The sequence below is a fragment of the Haemaphysalis longicornis genome, unplaced genomic scaffold (assembly GCF_048455015.1).
Source record: "Haemaphysalis longicornis isolate Haplotype H1 unplaced genomic scaffold, Haemaphysalis longicornis Haplotype H1 scaffold_1, whole genome shotgun sequence".
Classification (NCBI taxonomy): domain Eukaryota; kingdom Metazoa; phylum Arthropoda; class Arachnida; order Ixodida; family Ixodidae; genus Haemaphysalis; species Haemaphysalis longicornis.
Genome location: NW_027526203.1, coordinates 354,028,567 through 354,048,074, shown reverse-complemented (window position 1 = coordinate 354,048,074; position 19,508 = coordinate 354,028,567). Strand labels below are relative to the sequence as shown.

Here is a 19,508-nt window from a genome sequence, read left to right as displayed (position 1 = left end):
CTTCTAGCGGACTCCTGGCGCCCTCTTTCTGCCATTGTAGAGACTATGAGGCGGTCTTCGAAGGGCGCCAAATTTGAATTCTACAAAATTTTTAATGTTTGCTGTATAAAACATTGTTCCTTGCGCCTGTCTCCTCTAGCTACTGCCGCGAAAAGTGTGTGTGTGTGTGTGGGGGGGGGGGGGGGGGGAGTCATTTTAGGCTTTTCGAATCTAAGAGCCCCCCGAATTTGGGCATCGCGATCTTGGAAAAAAGGGGGCGCTTAGAATCGAGTAAATACGGCATATAGGGCACAGCGGAACCATGACCATAGATTTAACCTTTCGTAGTAGGAGATTTTAACGCCCCAAATACCGCGTGGGGCTACAGCTCCGATAACAAAAAGAAACGGATCTGTGGAAGCAAATACAACTCCACCACTTTAGCATCCTTATCGGCCCCGGAATAGCCACCAGGATAGGTAACAGCGTCCAAGTTGACACTGCTCCAGATCTTACCTTCGCATTACACACGAGTTGCGAAGAGTGGGGAGTCAGTAACTAATAGCACGTCCAAATCAAATACACTAACCATCAAGCCGCACTAGCTGAGTAGGACGAATTCATATTTCTCCCAAACAGCAATGCAGATGATGTTCCAATCTCGGACATAAACACGGGAACTGAACAACTCCTAATGGACATGAAAGACACCACAAAAAAAAAATCTTTATTACGACATCCCATCCCTAATCATTGATGCCAGGCTTGCCCACAAAGCATTCAGAAGCGCTGGGACGACAAAAATACAACCGCAAGCTTAGTTGCGCATGGCCTCACTGGAAGGGAAGATAGAGGAGCACGCCACCGAGCTCGCGTGAAACCAGTGTGGCCAAATTTGCGACCAGCTTCAAGAAAATCTAGAGGCGAATAAAACATGGCAGCTCCTCAAAAACCTTATCGATCCTACCCCAAGACAGAGCTGATGAACCGTCTAACACAGCTAGGTCATAAATTAATTCCCAGGATCAGCTACCAAACTCACTGATAAAATTCGTGGCACATATTTTCCCCCACTTCTCCCCCAAGCTACCAAATTACACGGGCCTCACAAATCCTGAAACGGACCGAGACACCTCGGAAGTGGAGGTCGGAGACGGGCAGCCATCGCAAAATTTCGCATCAACTTAGTTACTTAGCTCCAGGTCCGGACAACGTAACTAACAATGCGCACCGCAATCTGCATGACAAATCGATTACATCCCTAACGCGTTTCATGAACTACTGCTGGACATAAGGTACCCTATATTTTGGTCGTGGAAACACGCCAAGGGGGTTCTAATCCTCAAGCCGAACAAAACTCCCACACTCGAGCATCTACGCCCCACTTCGCTTACGTCCTTTCTTGGTAAGCTGATGGAACCGCCATATTGCCCACAGCACCCCTCACCACTCCTGAGCAGTGGGAATGCGCGCTGATCAGCTCGGAGCTGCAGGACCAGCAAAACCTGATCCAGCGGGCCACCCGAGCAGCAACAGCACGCGGCTACCTGCACTAGAACAGCCGTTCATCTGCTCTAAATCTGTAAAATAAATGTTTGTTCCTCCTTCTCAAAGTAACGACAGAAAAACAAAGAGAGACTGATATTAAGAGTCCAAGGCATACAGCTAGATGGAAAGCGTGAATCTGGGATAAATGAGAGAGAGAGAGAGAGAGAGAGAGAGAGAGAGAGAGAGAGAGAGAGAGAGAGAGAGAGAGAGAGAGAGAGAGAGAGAGCTGACAGGAATATCAATAAAAATGGATGAATCCTTTCCTCTCAAAAATCGCCAATCGTATGAAATGCGCAACAACTGTCTGTCCGCACGAATTAGAAAACAAACGACCAAGAAGGTGAGCGCTCAAGCACGAAGTTTGCAAGCGGCCGTTCGAGGTCGTGTCCGCCACTGACGAGATGCGACGGAACGTGCCACAGAGAGGCCCCCGAAGATATCGCCATGGCAGCGAAGCAATGCGACGACGCCGAGACCACTCCTCTGGTATGGACGCTCAGCCATGCTTTTCTCTCTTCCTCCAGCTGTGGGGCTATTGCTACAGCAATAAAAGAGGTTTGGAGCTTGCAAAAGCCATAGACGAACAAGACCTCAATTATCAACGACCTCAATACACCCACAATGACTGGGAACAGTGTGACAAGGGACACATGCCCTGACCTCTCAACCACTCACAACGTCCAGGAAGTCACCTAGATCAACACAACAGAATATTTAGGGTCGGATCATGACATTATCAAAATACAGGTTATGGGACTACAGGACTACAATGCCCGTATTGGTTCGGCGCATATCACTGATCGGGACACTTTCCGCAAAATCCGGAGGGAGCGCGAGAGTCCATCGCCGGACCTTTCTTATTAGCAGTGAGCCGATGAACTCGTTCAAGACATGAAGGCCTCCACAAACATTATAACCACTTCTTCAGATCCCGTACATCGACTCCAAGCTGTTACATATTTGGGGAGCACGGCACAGCCTTACGCGTAGGTGGAAAAAGCAGCGACATAACACAAAACTCAAGCTGCGTATAGCACGGCGGAATATGCAAACTCGCTATGCAAAGAAAACTGGTTGACAATGTGTGACGGTCTTCGGGGAGGAGGAAGAGGAGGAGGAGGAGGAAAAACTTTATTGTGAGCCAGGTGATGTGGGAGGGGAACACTGTCCACCCGGAAGACATGGCGGTTGCTTCGATACCTAACTGACCCACTGAAAAGCAAGGGTGAAAGCAGTTAACTAAAACTCTCCATTCTTACCAAGGCACGACGGAAGACCTCATTCGAGATCTTACAACCAAGTACCTCAAGGCCGGGAAAGGTTCTCCATCTTTACCATACACTGGGACACCCAATCCATTGCTCGACCGGGACATCCAACTACACAAGGTTCGAACAGCCATCGCCGAAAGCAAGCGATCCAGCACACCTGGGCAAGATAAAATCACATATAAACTCCTGACAAACCTCGACAACAGAGCCATGCAAAGCCTCACAAACCATTTTAACTCCTGTTTGCGCTCTGGCAAACTCCCTATCGCCTGGAAAACAGCGGAAGTCCGGATGATCCCTAAACCGGGCAAATCTCCTCACATCGACAACCTGAGGCCGATATCTCTAACTTCGTGTGTGGGCAAAATTTTAGAACGCATCATACTCGTCAGGCTTCAAGAACACCTGGACCACACAGGTCAGATGTTAAACACCATGTACGGGTTCCGCAAGCACCTTGGAACACAAGCCGTGCTGATCCAGCTTTAAAAAGACATCTTAGTTGCAGCCTCCCGCCACTCCCCAAGAGCCATCCTCGCCCTGGACCTCAAGGGGGCATTCGACAACATGGCACGTACTGCAGTCCTACAGCGCCTAGACGTAACGGGAGAAGAAGAAAAAAGAAAGGAAAGGCCGGGAGGTCAACCAGGTGTGTGGACAACCAACTTACGACTACATCGCGGACTTCCTCTCGAACCGCGTGGCAGTGCTCAGAGCTGGAGACGTCTCCTCAGCCCCTATCCATCTAGGATACAGGTGGACCCCTCAGGGGTCAGTGTTATCCCCCCTACTTTTCAACCTAGCACTACTCGATCTTCCAAGGCGACTCAACGAGGTTCCCGATATAAAACACGCCTTGTACGCAGATGACATAACAATTTGGACTGGCTCTGATTCACTGGGTGGCCTTCAACACAGCCTTCAACAGGCAGCCGACATTGTTAACCAATATGCCCAGGAATGCGGCCTTTCCGGTGTCCCGCAAAAATCAGAGCTACTACTAGCCAGGAAAAAAGGCACCGCTAAGGACTCCAATGACATTCAGATCAAACTGGACGGCCACACTATAAACCCTTGAAAACACCTAAAAATTATCTGGCTGATAATCCAAGCGGATACCAAGAACACTATCCTGGTGAACCACCTTTAAGCATTCAGCAGAACAAGTAACGCACATGATTCGCCGAATCTCCAACAGACAGCGCGGCATGAAGGAGCACGACACAATACGACTCGTGCAAGCATTTGTCATCTCCCGGATAACGCACACAACCCCTTACACAGTCCTATTCAAGGCAGAACTCGAAAAAGTAAACATAGTCATCCGAAAAGCCTACAAGCGAGCTTTGGGATTACCCATGAGTACCTCCACGGCCCGCCTGCTCAGTCTCGGCCTTCACAACACGGCCGAAGAACTAATCGAGGCCCACCTCGCAAGCCACAAACTGCGATTAGGCTTGTCAACTGCGGGCGACTACTGTTGGCTACATATAAATGGCAGGCTCAGGATAAACAGAAACCGCAGACGCTTCCATCAGAAATCAGAAAGAATGTTTACGTCGCCAACCTCCCAAATAATATGCACGCAGACCATCATGAGGGGAGGAGAAAAGGCAGACCATCATGAGGGGAGGAGAAAAGCAAGAGCAGCGGCACTCGGCAGGTGGTATTCCGAAGACTCCACAGCAGTGTACACTGATACCTCCCCATACCAGCGTTACCGAGGAGCAGCGGTTGCAGTGGCCACCTCAAGGGATCAACCAGTCTCACAGTCAAGACCGGCTCCATCCAGGGAGCGGATAGCGATCGCTTTGGTTATGACCCAAACCACCGCGATTACGATAATCACCGATTGTCAAGCGGCATGCAGAAGCTGCGCGGCTGGTGCAGTTCCTCCAACAGCACTGCGCCTCCTGAGAAAAACCCCTCCCACTCGTACGGTCAGAATCGTGTGGACCCCTGTTCACTCCGATTTCCCGGGCAACGACACAGCCCATGCATTGGCCCGCGCTCTCACCAACCGGGCCCCAGAGGAGGAGCACAGTCCAACGCCGATTGAGACTTTCCAGGAAATAACCCAATATTATAGATTAGGTGGAAGGACCTATCCCCCCGCCCAACGCAGTTTGTCTAAAGTGCAGGAAAACACATTAATACGAATTCAAACAAACCCGTTCCCGAATCCAGTACGACTAAATCATCTATTCCCCACACAATACTCCCCAGAGTGTGGGTTTGCGGCAATTCAGTCACACTCTATCACATCGTCTGGGAGTGCGACCGAAACCCCGACCTTCCCCCCATCCCCAACCCTTCCCGTGAGCAGTGGGAGAGCATGTTGTCCAGCTCGCGCCTCGACGACCAGATGATCTTGGCTGACCGAGCTGACAGAGCCAGGATTGCCCATGGACGTCCGGACTAGGAAGCCACCCCACAATTTATTTTTGCTCAGTAAAGTTTCTTCTTCCTCTTCCTCCTCCAGTTTGCTCTAACTGAATTCAGGCTCTCCGCTTTCACTGCAGCTAAACTGAACTGTGGCCGTTTTAAATGCAGAGCATTTGTGTAACTCACGATGTCACCCGTGCGTCGGCGTCCGCAGCAGCCAGCCTCCCCTACACTATAAAAAGAAATAACAGTTACCGGCGCCTGGTTTCGATCCCACGACCCTGCGGGCGGAACGCAAGGTACATGGTGCTCTACCCACTGCGCCACAAAGCCGACACAGAATGAAAGGCTACGAACGCGCCTTATATCCTTGACTCATTCAAACTACGTCAAGAAGCTGCTGATACAACGCATTCACTACCTGTGGGCGGAACGCGAGGTACATGGTGCTCTTCCCACTGCGCCACAAAGCCGACACAGAATGAAATGCTACGAACGCGCCTTATATCCTTGACTCATTCAAACTACGTCGTCAGCGGCGTGCGTTGGCGACTCAGCGGCGTGCTAGCGGCGTGATAGCTGCGTGGTGTACACGTGATAGCACCAACCCCCCAAACACTAAACGTTAACGCAATACACCCACCCCCTATGCGACGCATTTACTCGAGTCCCCCTCGCGGGGAGATGGGCCCATTTTGTGTGTGTGTGTTTGGGCTTTTCTTTTTTTCCTTAGTGTTCTATATATGTCCTTATTAGCCCTGTATATATGCATATGTATCCTCCGCTTCTCTTTCTCCTCCCTTTCTCGTACAACTGCAGTGTTCCCCATTCTCCACACCCCCCACACCAGCAGGCGTCCCGGTGTCCACCCTTAGGTGAGACAAGCTACGCCTGCTGGTGGCCTTTCCTTTCCATGTTACCATGTTACCAATAAATTCATTCATTCATTCATTCATTCGTGCATTAATTCATTGATAAATGTAATAGTGCCGCTTAAAAATAACCAGCGGTCTACAAACCAGGGTGAATATGCATCCTCCTGAACGATTTACCGGCACACGTACATCATCTGTAAAAAAACAGTGCTGAAGCGGCACGTGTGCACTGCACAGTATTTTCAAGATTCGCTTGCGATTTGTCCGCACACTTTCGGGTCATGTTGAGATTATAAGATGAAGTTTCATTGTTTCGGGATCGCCTCCTCCGCTGTTCCATACGTCGTAGAAAAATACGTTGCGGGGATGTGCTCGCACAATACCTGAAAACCACCACCTGTGCATTTATGTCAATATGGGCCACGCGAAAATTTTAGGCGCAGTTCGAGGCTCTGCGTCATTAATACCTGCACACTGACGCCTTACAGCTAGAAGCAAGGTAATTCAATGAAACGACGACATGATAATGTCTCCAAGTCGAACAGAAACAGAAAAGCTTAGATTGGCTAGTCAATATCAGGGTTAAGGCGTTGACGAGCGTAACTGGCATGTTGTGATATATGAGCGCTTCGCCATGCTATGCAAGTACACAAAACCGATTTACATCACAGTAAATGCTGCTTAGAGTGTTAGCAAACTTCAGGGACGAGGAATTCAGAGCCGAGAGAATAGAATTGCAGAGTTCAAATAATCTTTACATCCTTAATTCGTCTATAGTAAACAAGGTTTTTTTTTTTCGAAATTGCGAAATAAGATTCTGTTTTGAAATTGCGAAATGTCATCGACGCACACGAAAGGTCCTCGATGAAGGGCCCGGTTTCGCTGACGCACTCAAGGGCGGGGTGTCCGCTTGCCAGGCAGGGGACGCTTCAGAGAAGAGGGACGACGGGCCTCGCTCACTGTCTTCATTTAGAGGCAGTGCCGATGAAAATCCCCGTGAGTCGCTGTTGGAGTCTTCCGCCTGCACCACATCTGCCGCCGCGCGACGGTGCCTGGTCCAGCCAACCCCGGACTGGCGGCTGCCGCTGGCTGGCGCCTCCAACCCTTCCGAGGTCGTCGCTGGCGTCCTTCAGCTTGTGCGCCCGCGTCACCCGAGCATCGGTGCCACTGTCGCCGAGACTTGCCGGCCTGCCGCGCATGGATCCCCTGCGCCATTCCGTGTCGAGGCCTGGCCCGGCAGCCGACGTCACGTTTCCTTGCTCGCTCCCTCGGTGGCCTTGACTGCAGCCGAGATTTTTCGGACGCACGCTTAGCGCCGGGCGAACTGAGTCCCGGAACGCGTATTCGTCGTCGCCCCTCTCGTCGTAATTAACTCTCTATGAAGCGAGCAGCCCGCACAGTACCCGCGTCACTGCTCACAGACCGGTTGGGCCAAACGCGCTGTTCTTCCGTCACCGCAACGAGGGCAACGGGCGGCCGACTGTGGTCAAGCTGCGCGTGGTTCAATCCCCGAACAGACGCGGGCGTTTGGTCAGACACGGCGTGTCCGCGCCGGTATGGCGTCGCCGCGGACCACGTTGACCCGGCAGCCCGGCCTCCAGCTGTATGCCGGCAAACGGCTGCGGCCACAGCCGAGCAGTTTCCTCCGGTGGGGAGGGGGGCTATCTGCAACGAATCCTCGGTGGGGGGCTCCTGCACAACGTTTAGAGACACGCACACAAAAAGAAAAACCCATCACGACTACTGGTGCTACATTTCGCCTTCAACAATTGCAAGATAAAATGTTTTAAAAATACGGAAGCCAAAACTCCAGCCGTCCGCACCCATCGTCTCAGGACTGCGTCTGACCGCTTCCCAATTTCTCGAAGCGTGAATATAGCAGAGCAAGCCCAGCCCCACCGAGAACACGTAACTTCGTGGATATAAAAAAAAATTAACTGCTTATGTATTGAAAAGAGATTTTCAAGGGTGTTAACGGGTCTAGCCCCACTCATTATGGAACTATAAAATAGCAGGGCCGAGAAGTTTCGTCGAACATGTTTAGGATCATCAGACGCAGGGGCATGCCAACGGAGGCATATCATGTTTTGAAACAGGGCCTAAAGTGGGTCATTCGACATCTTCTGGAACGTTCACCCCGCCCTATGGTCGATGACGATGGAAAATAAACGATATATTGGTAGCATGCTAAAACAGTAACAAGCTCACGTCAAGCACAATTCGACCGAAATCGTGAGCGCACCGTAGACATCCCAAATGTTTCATTTGTTGCCGTTGCTTCTATAGCGTTCTGCCTCGGCTGGTGGCTGCTTCCAGGATGGGTACAGAAGATCAGCTGGAAATGTCTTCCCTACGTGTCTTCGGAGGATAACGCAGCGTTATTGAGAACCTGTTCTCAGAGCTCCCAAATACCACGGCTAAAATTTTTGAAAGTCGTTTCACTAAGGCGAAACTGCTCCTAAACATCCCCCTCGCAAGTTCCACATGTGGAACTTGCACATACCCGCAGAGACGAGCTCACCAAAGCTCGCGAAAGCATTTGGTTGCGTTGAGGGTAAAAGGCAGCGCCCGGCGTCTGCAGCAGCAAAGCGGCTCACAAATCACCCATTTATGCGACGCGTTCCATAGCGCGCCAGCCCGCTCTGCTTGGCAGTACGTACACTGTGGAATATGAAGCATCTAAATCTTCGGCGGCCGTAACCTCAGAAACAGCTGTACTGCGCCGTCCACTGCAGTAGCGCAAAAACCATTACTTTGAATGCGAAACACGAAGGAACACTCAGTTTCGAATTTGCCGCTCACAGCAAGTGCTTAAGTGTATTCAGACGTTTCTTAGCATTCTTTCTTCTCGCTGTTTACGCTGTTCTGCAGCTTGACAAACGCAACGCAACGCTGAGCATCGACATCGGTGGAAGGACTGGAACGTCGCTTTCTCTGGAACTACTGCGAGACTTAAATAGCGACCGTGCACTGTTTATATAAGCACGGGGAGATAAAACCCCTAAGCCAAAACCCGGCTATGTGTATAGATGCCAATTTCCTCCAAATACTCTCGTCCCGGAGTTTCCTTTGCAACTACGGCGCTCTTCATTTGGGCGCGTACAGCAACCGCTGTGCCTAATATAGCATGCCAGACAGTGTATACCTGCGCGTTGGCTGCCAACACTCTTTCTTGCTCGCGGAGCTTTCTTTCCTCCTGCGACCTTGACTGACAAGTTTCACACCCTGACGAAACGACAGACATGATTTTGTGAAATGCGACACCAAGCGCTATGAAAAAAAAAAAGAGAGAGAGAGAGAGAGAATCTCGTGCGGGCACAGGGATTTATACACCTCCCAACACCCCCAGCTACACCCCAGAAGAATTTCGATAGCCCCCCCCCCCCCCCAAGAAGATTCTACAACCACGAGCACCCCCCCCCCCCCCCAGGAATATATAAAAACAAGCCCAAAAGCGCCCCAAAATCCAAATTCTGGATAAACCACTGCGCTGCCCGTCTACTGCCTGTCAATAAGACTTTCCTTCCACTATCCGAAAACACTGGCGTAGCCAACGGTATAGCCAACATTTTATTTCGGATGCGGATCCTAGATGTTTCGGGAAGTTTGCTCCTTTCACAAACGAACATGCCCCGCAGGATCACGGGTGGCTAAGACGTCGTGCTGCTGAGCTCAAGGTCGTGCATGGGTTTGATGCCAGCCGCCCAAACCCATGTGGTCTCAATAATTCGCGTAGTCCCCCCCCCGTACGTAATGCAGCAGCTCACTCTGTAGACCGTCGCGGCGACGAATTCCTCACAACAGGAGGCTTATGCATACCCTCACACGCGTAGTCGGAGGAAGCGCCTTGCTGTCACCCGCCTTGACTAACCCGACATCTGCGAACTCGAGGTGAACGGCGGCCTACGACACCGTAAATGCACAACTGAACCACTCCATATGGGCACGTGGCGCAACAAATGCGGGTTGTGTCTCACTATGTTACCCTTTAAGTAATATTTCGTGAAGGTGTACCTCACTTTGAGAAGCACTGGGTCGCCAGCACTGCCTGTTCTGGCATTGGCCGCAAGTCACCACGCGCTCTCCAACCAGGAACAAGGTGGAGAAATTGTCTAAAGAGCAGAGGTACCCCAAACATCTCGCCAGCTTCTGAAGAATACCGTCCCACCGTCCCAAGGACAGCCCACCCCTCCCCCGCACACTAGGCCATTCATGCAGTCTGCGCCGCAGAAGCGAAGCGCAGCCGATTATTCGGTTCGGCGATACCACACAAAAAACCTTCTAGCGCCTTGAGAACAAAACCAAAACTGCCAGTTTTCTGGACAATAGTTCAAGGATGCCTCTTGCAATATATAAACATCACCATTGGTGCGTTTTCCCGGAGCTGCACGCTATTGAAAAGAAGCAGCTCTAGTGGATGACGGGGCGGGTAAGGAAAAAGTCCTGGTTTGTCAAAATGCCCATAAATCTGCAAATACTTGCACCACCAGCTTAAGTTTTTCTTTCTGTAGGCCCACGATGTCGTAGCTTTTAGGACACCAATGTTTCTTTTTTCCCCTGGAAAGAAAATTTTTAACTGCCTAATTGCCTAATAATTTTATGCCGGTAAATTAATTATAACTACCACTATCAGCTCAATTTTTTGTTTCTATGTTTCCGAAGTGCAGAACTCCACTAAAACACAGAAAAAAAACAATTTTCGCTCGAAATAAGAATTTCAGGGCTGAAAGGGATAACGGTGGTGCGGCCGTAACCAACAACACGGAAATCACCTTTGCGAACTACCTCTGCATCCCTATAAATGTGGAATGAGTCTCCTGATTACGTCAACATGTTTTATCACATGTTTTACAAACTTCCTTAAAAGATGCGAAGCCGACGAGGCATAAAGCTCTCCGTAAAAATTTATACAAGTTTGCAAAGTCTGGCCTAAAGTCCTAATTTCACGAGAAGACATTCGGCGCAATAGCTTAATTCTGACCGCAGCCGAAGGTGCACGTATCGGTGCGATAAGATAGACGCAAATGCGCGCCTTATGTTTGCAAGGCACGAGACGTGCCCTTTCTGTTTTTCCACTTTCCCACCAACCCACGCTATGTAAGCGTATAAGCTACTGCTGTAAACCTACGTGCATTGTGTTCCAGAATGCTGCCTTGTCAATAACTCGCTCGTCGTTGCGAGACGACACATGGTGTTCCTAGATCTGTTCCCGTTGGCTGAGTTTTATATATATATACAGTGGAACCCCGATAATGCGACTTTCAAGGAACCGAGAGAAGGCGTCGTATGACCGGGTTGTCGTATATTCGGGGTGCGGGTAAATGCGGGCCCAGTAGACGGTCTCACGCGACAGGTCAACTAAGAACCTATTTAAACTACTATATTTAGAGGGTTCTCGCGTGATTTGCAAAGATTTAGCTGAAATTCCAAGTTAAAAAAAAGCAACGCCTAGGTTTGCCCCCCCCTCCCTTCCATGGCGTCCATCTAGCCCGCCAGCCAAGCGCCGCGCGCTACGCGAGATAAGGCCGACGTGGCCGAGCAAATTGAGAGGGGAAAAGGCGAGTGTGAAACCGCCAAGGCCAAGCGAAACGAACGATATTCCAAGGCGGAGACGAACAAAAAACGGCCTTGCCGTACATGGTGGAGACACTGCTCAACACATAATGCAACCTTCGCGGGTAAACCGTGTTGCGGCGAAAATTATAGGACGGCCTTGCTACAGTGTCTTGCTGCGGCGGCCAGCGAGTGACACAAAATGAGGTGCCAACGGGTACGTGTCTGCACCCATCGCCTCCTGTATTTTCCTCCACCCTTGCTGTGGACGCGCGTGAATTGAGGCACCCTAGCAAAGAAAAGAGCGGAGTGACAACGCAGATTTGAAAGGCAACGGGGGTTAAGAATAAAGAAGGCCAGGACGAGGCGAAGAAGCGGTGTAAAATATGGGAAAAGCGCCGGTTTATCCCCGCCAGTGTCCGTCGTATGAAGCGGACCGTGTGCACTCGACCGTCATGTCATCGGGTTTTTAATGCATTGTTTCTATGGGGAGCTTGCGAGGACCGCGGTGATCCGTCGTAAGAAGCGGGTCGTCGTAAGTCCGGGGGACGTATCATCGGGGTTCTACTGTAGCAGTAGCTACTAACAGATGAAATGTCCACTCTTCTCGCCTCATCACTGCAGGCGGCTTTTCCTCCATGCGGCGCAAAGAGCTGCCTCACTGTCGGTATTTTGAACGTGGCACGAATCGTTTCCGTGATTTTTCTGACTTAATGTGCTCATTAATTATTACAGCGACGACAAACAAACTAAGTGAGAACAAGCAGACGATGCCACGCATTAAGCGCAATTAAGCGATGCCACGCATTAAGCAACTATATAGGTCATGTTATAGAGATCTGGAGCTGCTAAATACCGTCTCCCCGAGTGTTGCCCCCTCGCCCCCCCCCCCCCCCTTTTAGATGCAGAGCATCTGATTCACTCGCCTTGTCCCTCCGGCGTCGTCGTCGTTGTTGTCGTCGGCGTTGTCCACCCCTCTGCCATTCTCCTCGCCGCGCGAGCTGCGCTCTCCGCCGCTCACCCCCTCTCCTCTCCGATAACGAACACTCTCTCGCGAGGGGCATTGGATTGGATTTGATTGGATTGGATTGGCTTGGATTCGGTTGGATTGGATTTGGATTGGATTAAAGTGGATTGTGTTGGATTGCGTTGCGTCATAGCCGCGGCACGTTGCGTCATAGCCGCGGCAGACGCGCTGGGGCCGGCGCATGTGCAGTACTCTCTCTTCCGCGGTTTCCTCTCCTTCGGGCGCGCTGCGCATATAACCGGTGTGCCGTTCTCCGGCGAAGCAACATCCACGCTTGGCTCAAACACCTAGAGTCCACGCCGCTGTACGCCAACGTCGTCATCGACTGGGACCAGCTTACGCAGTCCCCTCAACGTTATGAGCGCTATAAAACGCGTTCCCTTCGCCGCTCCGCCTATGCGTCGCATCTACACAGGAGTTCCCGCGAGGGGAGGTGGGAGTTTTTTTTTTTTTTTTTTCATTTTACCCAACTTTCAGAAAAGCCATGGTATTTACTTGCCTGTCCGTAAGGACCAGGGCACGGCGGCGGCGGCAGCGGTGCGACCTCCAACTGGCGATCACGGTGCACGGATGGCGCAGACACCACTTGGGCTGGACGCGGCATCGTCGCGCCCACCACCGGCCATGACGTGGTGCAATGCGGGAAGGAGGACACACAGCGCACCTGTAAACGTCGGGAGAGATTGCCCTCCTCAAGGACTCCTGCCTCAGCCCTTCGCAACCGCGCCGCGGATACCACTGTCACTCAGCATCGAACAAAAGGCTTCGCTATAGAGCCGAGGCGCCCGGTCCCTGCGAACTGCCCCGGTGCGAACCAATAGCAATATGCCAGGCTCGTGCGATGCCAAGGCACGAGGCATTACGCGATTGAGGAATTACGCCCCACTAACCGCCCCGAGATGATGCTGCTGCTGATGATGATACGTGCCCCCATCATCATCGTCATCATCATTGTCGTATCGTAGTGTGGTACTTCGGAACAAACCCTAGCGCTTTCCAGTTTCGGCGGTTTTTACCGGGAAACGAGGTTTTGCCAGGCCTTGGTTGAAATGACGCACGCCCACAAGCTAACCTCAATGTTAAAAAAACCTCACGCACCTTGTAATAAAAAAAAACGTGGTTGAGTACATTAAAACGCTTTTTTGGAGCGAGGCTTATATGGCTAAGGTTCAGTGTGTTTCCATGTCTGGTGATAAAAAGAAATGGCTGCGTAACTGCTTACTTCACTGTAAATGTCGTCGAAAAACCAGTCTTCTGCCGCCTCCTCCGCGTAAATGTCTTTCCTCTCCCCCACCAACCTTTCAACTTCTTCACCTCCCCCTCACTTTTCCCACGATAAGCACGGAGCGGGGCTTGATAAAGTCATTTTTTACAGCGTTCGACTACTCGCGCCGTCTACTGGAACCTTTCGTAACTGTTGGACTTCATACATGGCCTCCGTGATTCCACCGCGCGCGCGGGAATTTCGGAGGCCATGCTTCATAGAACGCCGCCACGAGGCACGAGGGCGCAAGCGCTCTTTGTATTTCGGGTCAAAACATTTTTTCAATGCGTATTGTTTATTTGCTGTCGCAAAAGTCAAGCACCCATGTATATTTAATTAAAATAACATCACAGGTACCTCTTACGTATTTATGTTTTTGCCTCAAATATACCTGTTTTCTTTTTCCTGAACAATGTTGACAAGTATGTAGTGTGTTTCCACATATATAGTGGTTTGGAAAGGTTCGAGCGTTAACCTCTCATTCAAGTATACTTCCAACGTTAGGCTGAAAGGCTGGATCGAGGGACAGACAGATAGACCAAATTTTCCGGTTTAAGTAGCCCAAGAAAAACTGCCGTATTTCAAAATCCCGATGACGTGTCTTTGAAGCGCGAGGCGTTGGAAAACGAACGGCCCGGTGTGCGTGCTATTAGAACGCTGTCACCGCCAAAGAAGCATGCCATTCAAAACATGTCTCATCACGTGGATATAAGTCTTAAGTAGATTAGTTAATAATACGCCCCATGTGCAAAATAAAAATTACTTGGGCCTCAACCTTACCGTCTATAGGGTCTCGCCGCATTTGGAGCATGGAGGAGGACAACGACCGTCCACACACCAAAAGGGTTTATGAGACCGAGAGAATGACACATGCTAGGCAAAATGCAATGTAAGAAACCCAAATATAAGGCACAAGAATAATAAAGCTCTAGAATTAGAAACAAATAACACAACAATAAAACCCACAGCTAAAAATTTCCCTTCAGTCCTATGAATTGATACCAAATCGTCCCTCCATTACTTTCGTCCGAGAGTGATGTAAATAAATCTCGGTGAGATCCCCTAGAGAAACAGTAAGTTGATGCGCACAGTCCTACCTTCATGCTGCGGCTCGACGTCGACGAGACAAATCCGGTGGGCGAAGCTTGTCAACGGTGCGAAGCTCGCCAACCGCTCGGTCCGCCTCGTTCTCTGCCTCTGCTGGCTCTCTGCTCCACCGCCCGTCACATTCTCCTACGTTGCCTACGTCACTCCCATCGTGGGTGTCGCTCATTCGCCGATTTCTTCCTCATCTCCCCCTCCTGATGATGACGATAATGATACCTCGTTGCCGGCCCATACCTTTTACTCATAAGTTTTTTCGTCTTCTTTACTGCTTCTATAGTTTCATTACTTGGGTGTGCATTTTGCGTAGATTAGTTATCAGAGCCCCGTAGATTCCGAAGTTGATAGATGGGAACAACCGAACGAGTCTTTCTTGGGCTATTTCAACGGGAAAATTTTGGTCTATGTATGTCTGTATGTTTTAGATTGAGCCGTCACACCAAAAGTTAGCAGACTTCTTGAACGACCCGTTTATATAGGCAAGGCATTCCTAAACTTCTAAATCTGGCGGCAAGGTTCATACTTGACAACACTGTTGAGCAAAAAGATTCGGCATATTTTAGGAAAGACATCAATGCAGAAGTGATATTTGCATTGTTCTTTTAATAAAACATACATGGCTGCTTAATTTTGCAAGAGCAAATAAAAAAATACACATTAAATAATGTAGTCACATCAAAATACACAACGCGTTCGAGGCGACCTCTCGTGACAGTGCTCCGAGTTTAAAAGTAACTAGTAGATGGTAAGAGCAACGGAACGGGGCAAAATTTAATTGCCTTGAGCAAACCTCCACTGTGTTTATCGTGGGAGGAGGGAAACGGGAGAGGAAGAGCGTGAGAGGTGGGTAGGAAAGAGAAGAGAGGCATTTACGTGGCAGGGGCGACCGAAGACTATCGTCTCGACATTTGCAGCGAAGTGAGCAGATACGCGGCCAACTTTTGAAGTAAACATGGCATACATACACTTCTTTTTGCGTGCGTAGAGCGAGAAATGTCACTCCCTCCTCCTCAATTTGGCAAGGCCTCTCCCTTTGGCCACCTGTACACCTCCGGCACTTCATATTTGATATATCATATACTGCCCCTGGAAAATGTGTTGCCGGCAGTTCAATTGTTCTTAAAAGTGAAACCCACTTTAAAGGGGCCATGCAGACAAAACACAAGTTTGGTTCATCCGAAAGATTGCCTCGTTAGAATCTGACACCACTTTTAACGTGAACTTTGCTCGAATAAGCTACACAATCCATGTGACTCACCAGCTCATTTCCCGCACTAGAACACATCCCTAGCAAAAATTCTGATAGAAATTCTAATACACGTATATGCTTATTGCCACTAATAGACCTATCAGTCTGTATTAGTCTATCAGGTCTATCAGTTTGTATTAGCCTATTAGTTCTATCAGTCTGTATTAGTCTATTAGGTCAATCAGTGTGTATTAGTCTGGTAGGTCTATCAGATTGTATTAGTCTGATAGGTCTACCAGAGTGTACTAGTTCTATCAGAACCAGTGCAAGTTCGAACAAAGCAATGAAACATGGCAACACACTTTATTATCGGGTACACAGGCAAATTCCTCTCGCTGACAGAAATCTGGCTGAATAATTTAATGATACATACTTTCGTAACGTGATTAAGAACGAGCGAATAAATTGCAATGCGAATCCACAAAATAGCTGCAGCATGCAATCAGAAAAGCTCGTCAAACCTGTACGGTCCAGCCATAGGTACATATCGAGCGCATTAATGGCCGATTGAACACCATTCCCATTTCGACGCAACTTCAAAACCGCATTCACACTTCCGCAGCACGCGATTAGAATGGAGTATCTTCTTCGTGAGGCATTCCTTTGAGAATGAACAAAGGAGTCCGAAGCGGCGCGGTGACGGGTCAAAGATGGGTCGGGCGGCGGCCCGGATCACATTTGTCAATGTTAGGCGGGCGCTAAACACATCGCCAACACTTCTGGATGACGTGATGCACACGCTTTCTTCGATGTCAGGCGTTCGTTACACAGCATAGCAGACAGAGCAAAGATGTCCGGAGCCGCGACGTGACGGGTCCATGATGGATCGCGCTGCGGCCTGTTTCATACTTGTCAAAGTTATATGGGCGTTAGACACATCTCCAACACTTCTCGATGACGCGATGCACACGCGTCTGATGTGAAATAATGCTAGAAGCCGCTTCCCTTCTTCCCGAACGTACACACACGCCAGCCGCACGTTGTTGTTGTCGCCATATTGGCTATCCAAATCAAATCTAACGAAGACCATTGGCATGGCTTGGCTTTACTTCGTTGCATTTTTTTCGGCTTGGTTAGATTTCTTGCTGCTCTTCTTGCAGCCTCGCAGGTATAGTGAACTAGAATGATCTAGTGGCGCGAACGGCGAGGAAGGGGCGTGCTCTTCTGTGTAGAAAACACCAGGTGGCGCTGCTGCGCCATCTTCGAAAGGCGCCGCCGCGGCAGGCTGTCGCTGTTCCGATGTTGGGTAGTAATTAACCCTTAAAAAAAATGCTACTCGCGTCTGGCATTTCCGTACCTTGCTAGGAACGTTTTGTTGCAAATCTGCCCGTTTGAGCTGTAGGGAAACGGCTATAAATCGAGTTGTTTGGTGTCGTCTGCTACCAGCGCAGACGATCGATGCGAGCGTACGCGTTCGATGTGCTGCCGGCGGACAACTGCTATGTTTAATTCTTTACGAATGGATTTACTTTTTATATTTACTGTAATAAAGTCCCGGCATGAACCTACTTGTGAATTTCACTCTACAAAAGCAAATTATACCCAGTATTCACGCGTCCAGTACGTAGCACCCGGCTGATTTTCTCAGCAGCAAAGTTTGCAATAAACAAATTACCTTCAGAGGAAACTTTCCCCAGGCACTTAGTGCTGAAGGCAGCGTCTCCAAATGTGTCGTTTGAGATCGCAGCTTCTGTGTTAGCGCGTGTAATACATCACTAAACCTCCTAGTCGTCATGGCCCCTTTGCAGGCCGAACTGCTGTCAGCTTCTTGCAGCACACTGTTCGCAACAGCTAGGGAATATATGTCACCGCTTCCGCATAACACACCACGAAAAGAATGTTTGCGGCGACACTTTGTCGTCATGTGGATAGAAGAGCACAGATTTCTCGTGAAAATGTCTAGCTTTTTTTTTTTTTTTCGTATCGATGTCGTATAGCGAAACGAACGTTTCGATCGTCGGCACAATTTAGCCGGCACCAGAGCTTTGAAGGAAGCTTGACTTCTTGAAGATGGCTCATTGTGAAAGCATCATTCCACAGAACTTGCGACTTCATTTGATGAGCACTGCGGAGAGAGAGCCTCGTGTTGTGGCTGGTGCACCTCATCTTTTTCGGCTCTTCAGCTTGCTTGCTGGCTGCCGAAACTGAAACTCTTGTCCGCCTTTTCCTTTGCGGCTTCCGCGTGCATGCTCCGCGCAGAATTCGAAGCACAGTCAGGCAGGATGGTAGGTACAGCACCTGGAGCCAGTGACAGCTTCCCGCGTACAAGTCGCACTTTACAGCCGTTTATTACGTGGATGTAATCACGCAATAAGCACTCGGGCTCAAAGTGGCGCTCACCAACGGCTGAAGATATGGTCAAGAGTTTGTCCAGTCTTCCCAAATTTTGTCCCCACTTTTTGCACAGTTCATCGTCCAAAGGAGCGGCGAACAAAGACGCCTTGGGAGCACCTGCAGGGTAACCACTGTGACAACCCGGAGCAAAGCAATAGGTGTCCGTCCTTCGTTTTGACATCGCGTACCCGGCCTGGCCAACCTCTATTCGACAGCACTCGCAATAACTATATTCCTGACGATTGTATACCTCTTGCTTCTGTGGAACATCACGGAAACGTAAAACACGCAGAAAATGAAAGGCCGGCCTCAGCCATAAACAGACGGAGAGTTTGTCCGACCGCGCGCCGCCAACGTATCGCACATCCGCTCGTATCGTCTGCGCCGCTAGCAGACGATTTGTTTGTAGCCGTTGCCCGATGGCTCAAACGGGTCTGATAAGCAACAAAACGTTCTTAGAAAAGTACAGGGACAACAAAAGTGAGCATCTTTCTTCCATAAAGGTTAATTACTGTACCACAGTAAAAAACGGCAGCGGCAATAGCTGGCGAGCGCCCCAAGGAACGGCCCGTGCAACCGCGGTACCGTTTTCGAAGAAGGCGCAGTGGCGCCCCTGGCGGCGGTAGACGCGCTTTGCTTCAGCCCGAACGCTGCAAAGCGCTCCCGTTCGCGCCACTGGATCAAGACATTCTAGTTCACTGTACTCGCAGGTAAGGTCAGGTAAGGTGGCTTATCGCATAGAGTTAATACCAGTACATATTGAGTAACTCTGGTTAATACTACTGCTTATCGCTGGCGCAGCACTCCCAGCTCCCATCAGCTCTCTTCATGTAGCGCATTTTTTAGGAGCGAAAATGAACAAAAAATGTTGACCTATTTTGGAGATTTACAGAGATTTATTAGTCAACAAAACGCTTCA

At 49.8% G+C, this 19,508-nt stretch overlaps 1 protein-coding gene across 1 annotated transcript; it reads right to left on the bottom strand.

Moving 5' to 3' along the window:
* Window positions 1-6,637: 6,637 nt before the first annotated feature.
* On the bottom strand, window positions 6,638-15,168 carry LOC144170809 (uncharacterized). Its single transcript, XM_077700824.1, has 3 exons — window positions 15,000-15,168; window positions 13,138-13,302; window positions 6,638-7,750 (listed from the first exon to the last, which is right to left on the bottom strand). Exons 1-3 carry the CDS (start codon window positions 15,003-15,005, stop codon window positions 7,427-7,429), a joined length of 495 nt encoding a protein of 164 aa, XP_077556950.1. The 5' UTR covers window positions 15,006-15,168; the 3' UTR covers window positions 6,638-7,426.
* Window positions 15,169-19,508: the final 4,340 nt, after the last annotated feature.

Bases quoted from the DNA above. Each gene is read 5' to 3' on its own strand.
- LOC144170809 (XM_077700824.1), bottom strand. The intron at 7,751-13,137 runs GCAAGTAAATAC...AACGTTGTGCAG, and splicing joins GCCCTGGTCCTTACGGACAG to GAGCCCCCCACCGAGGATTC.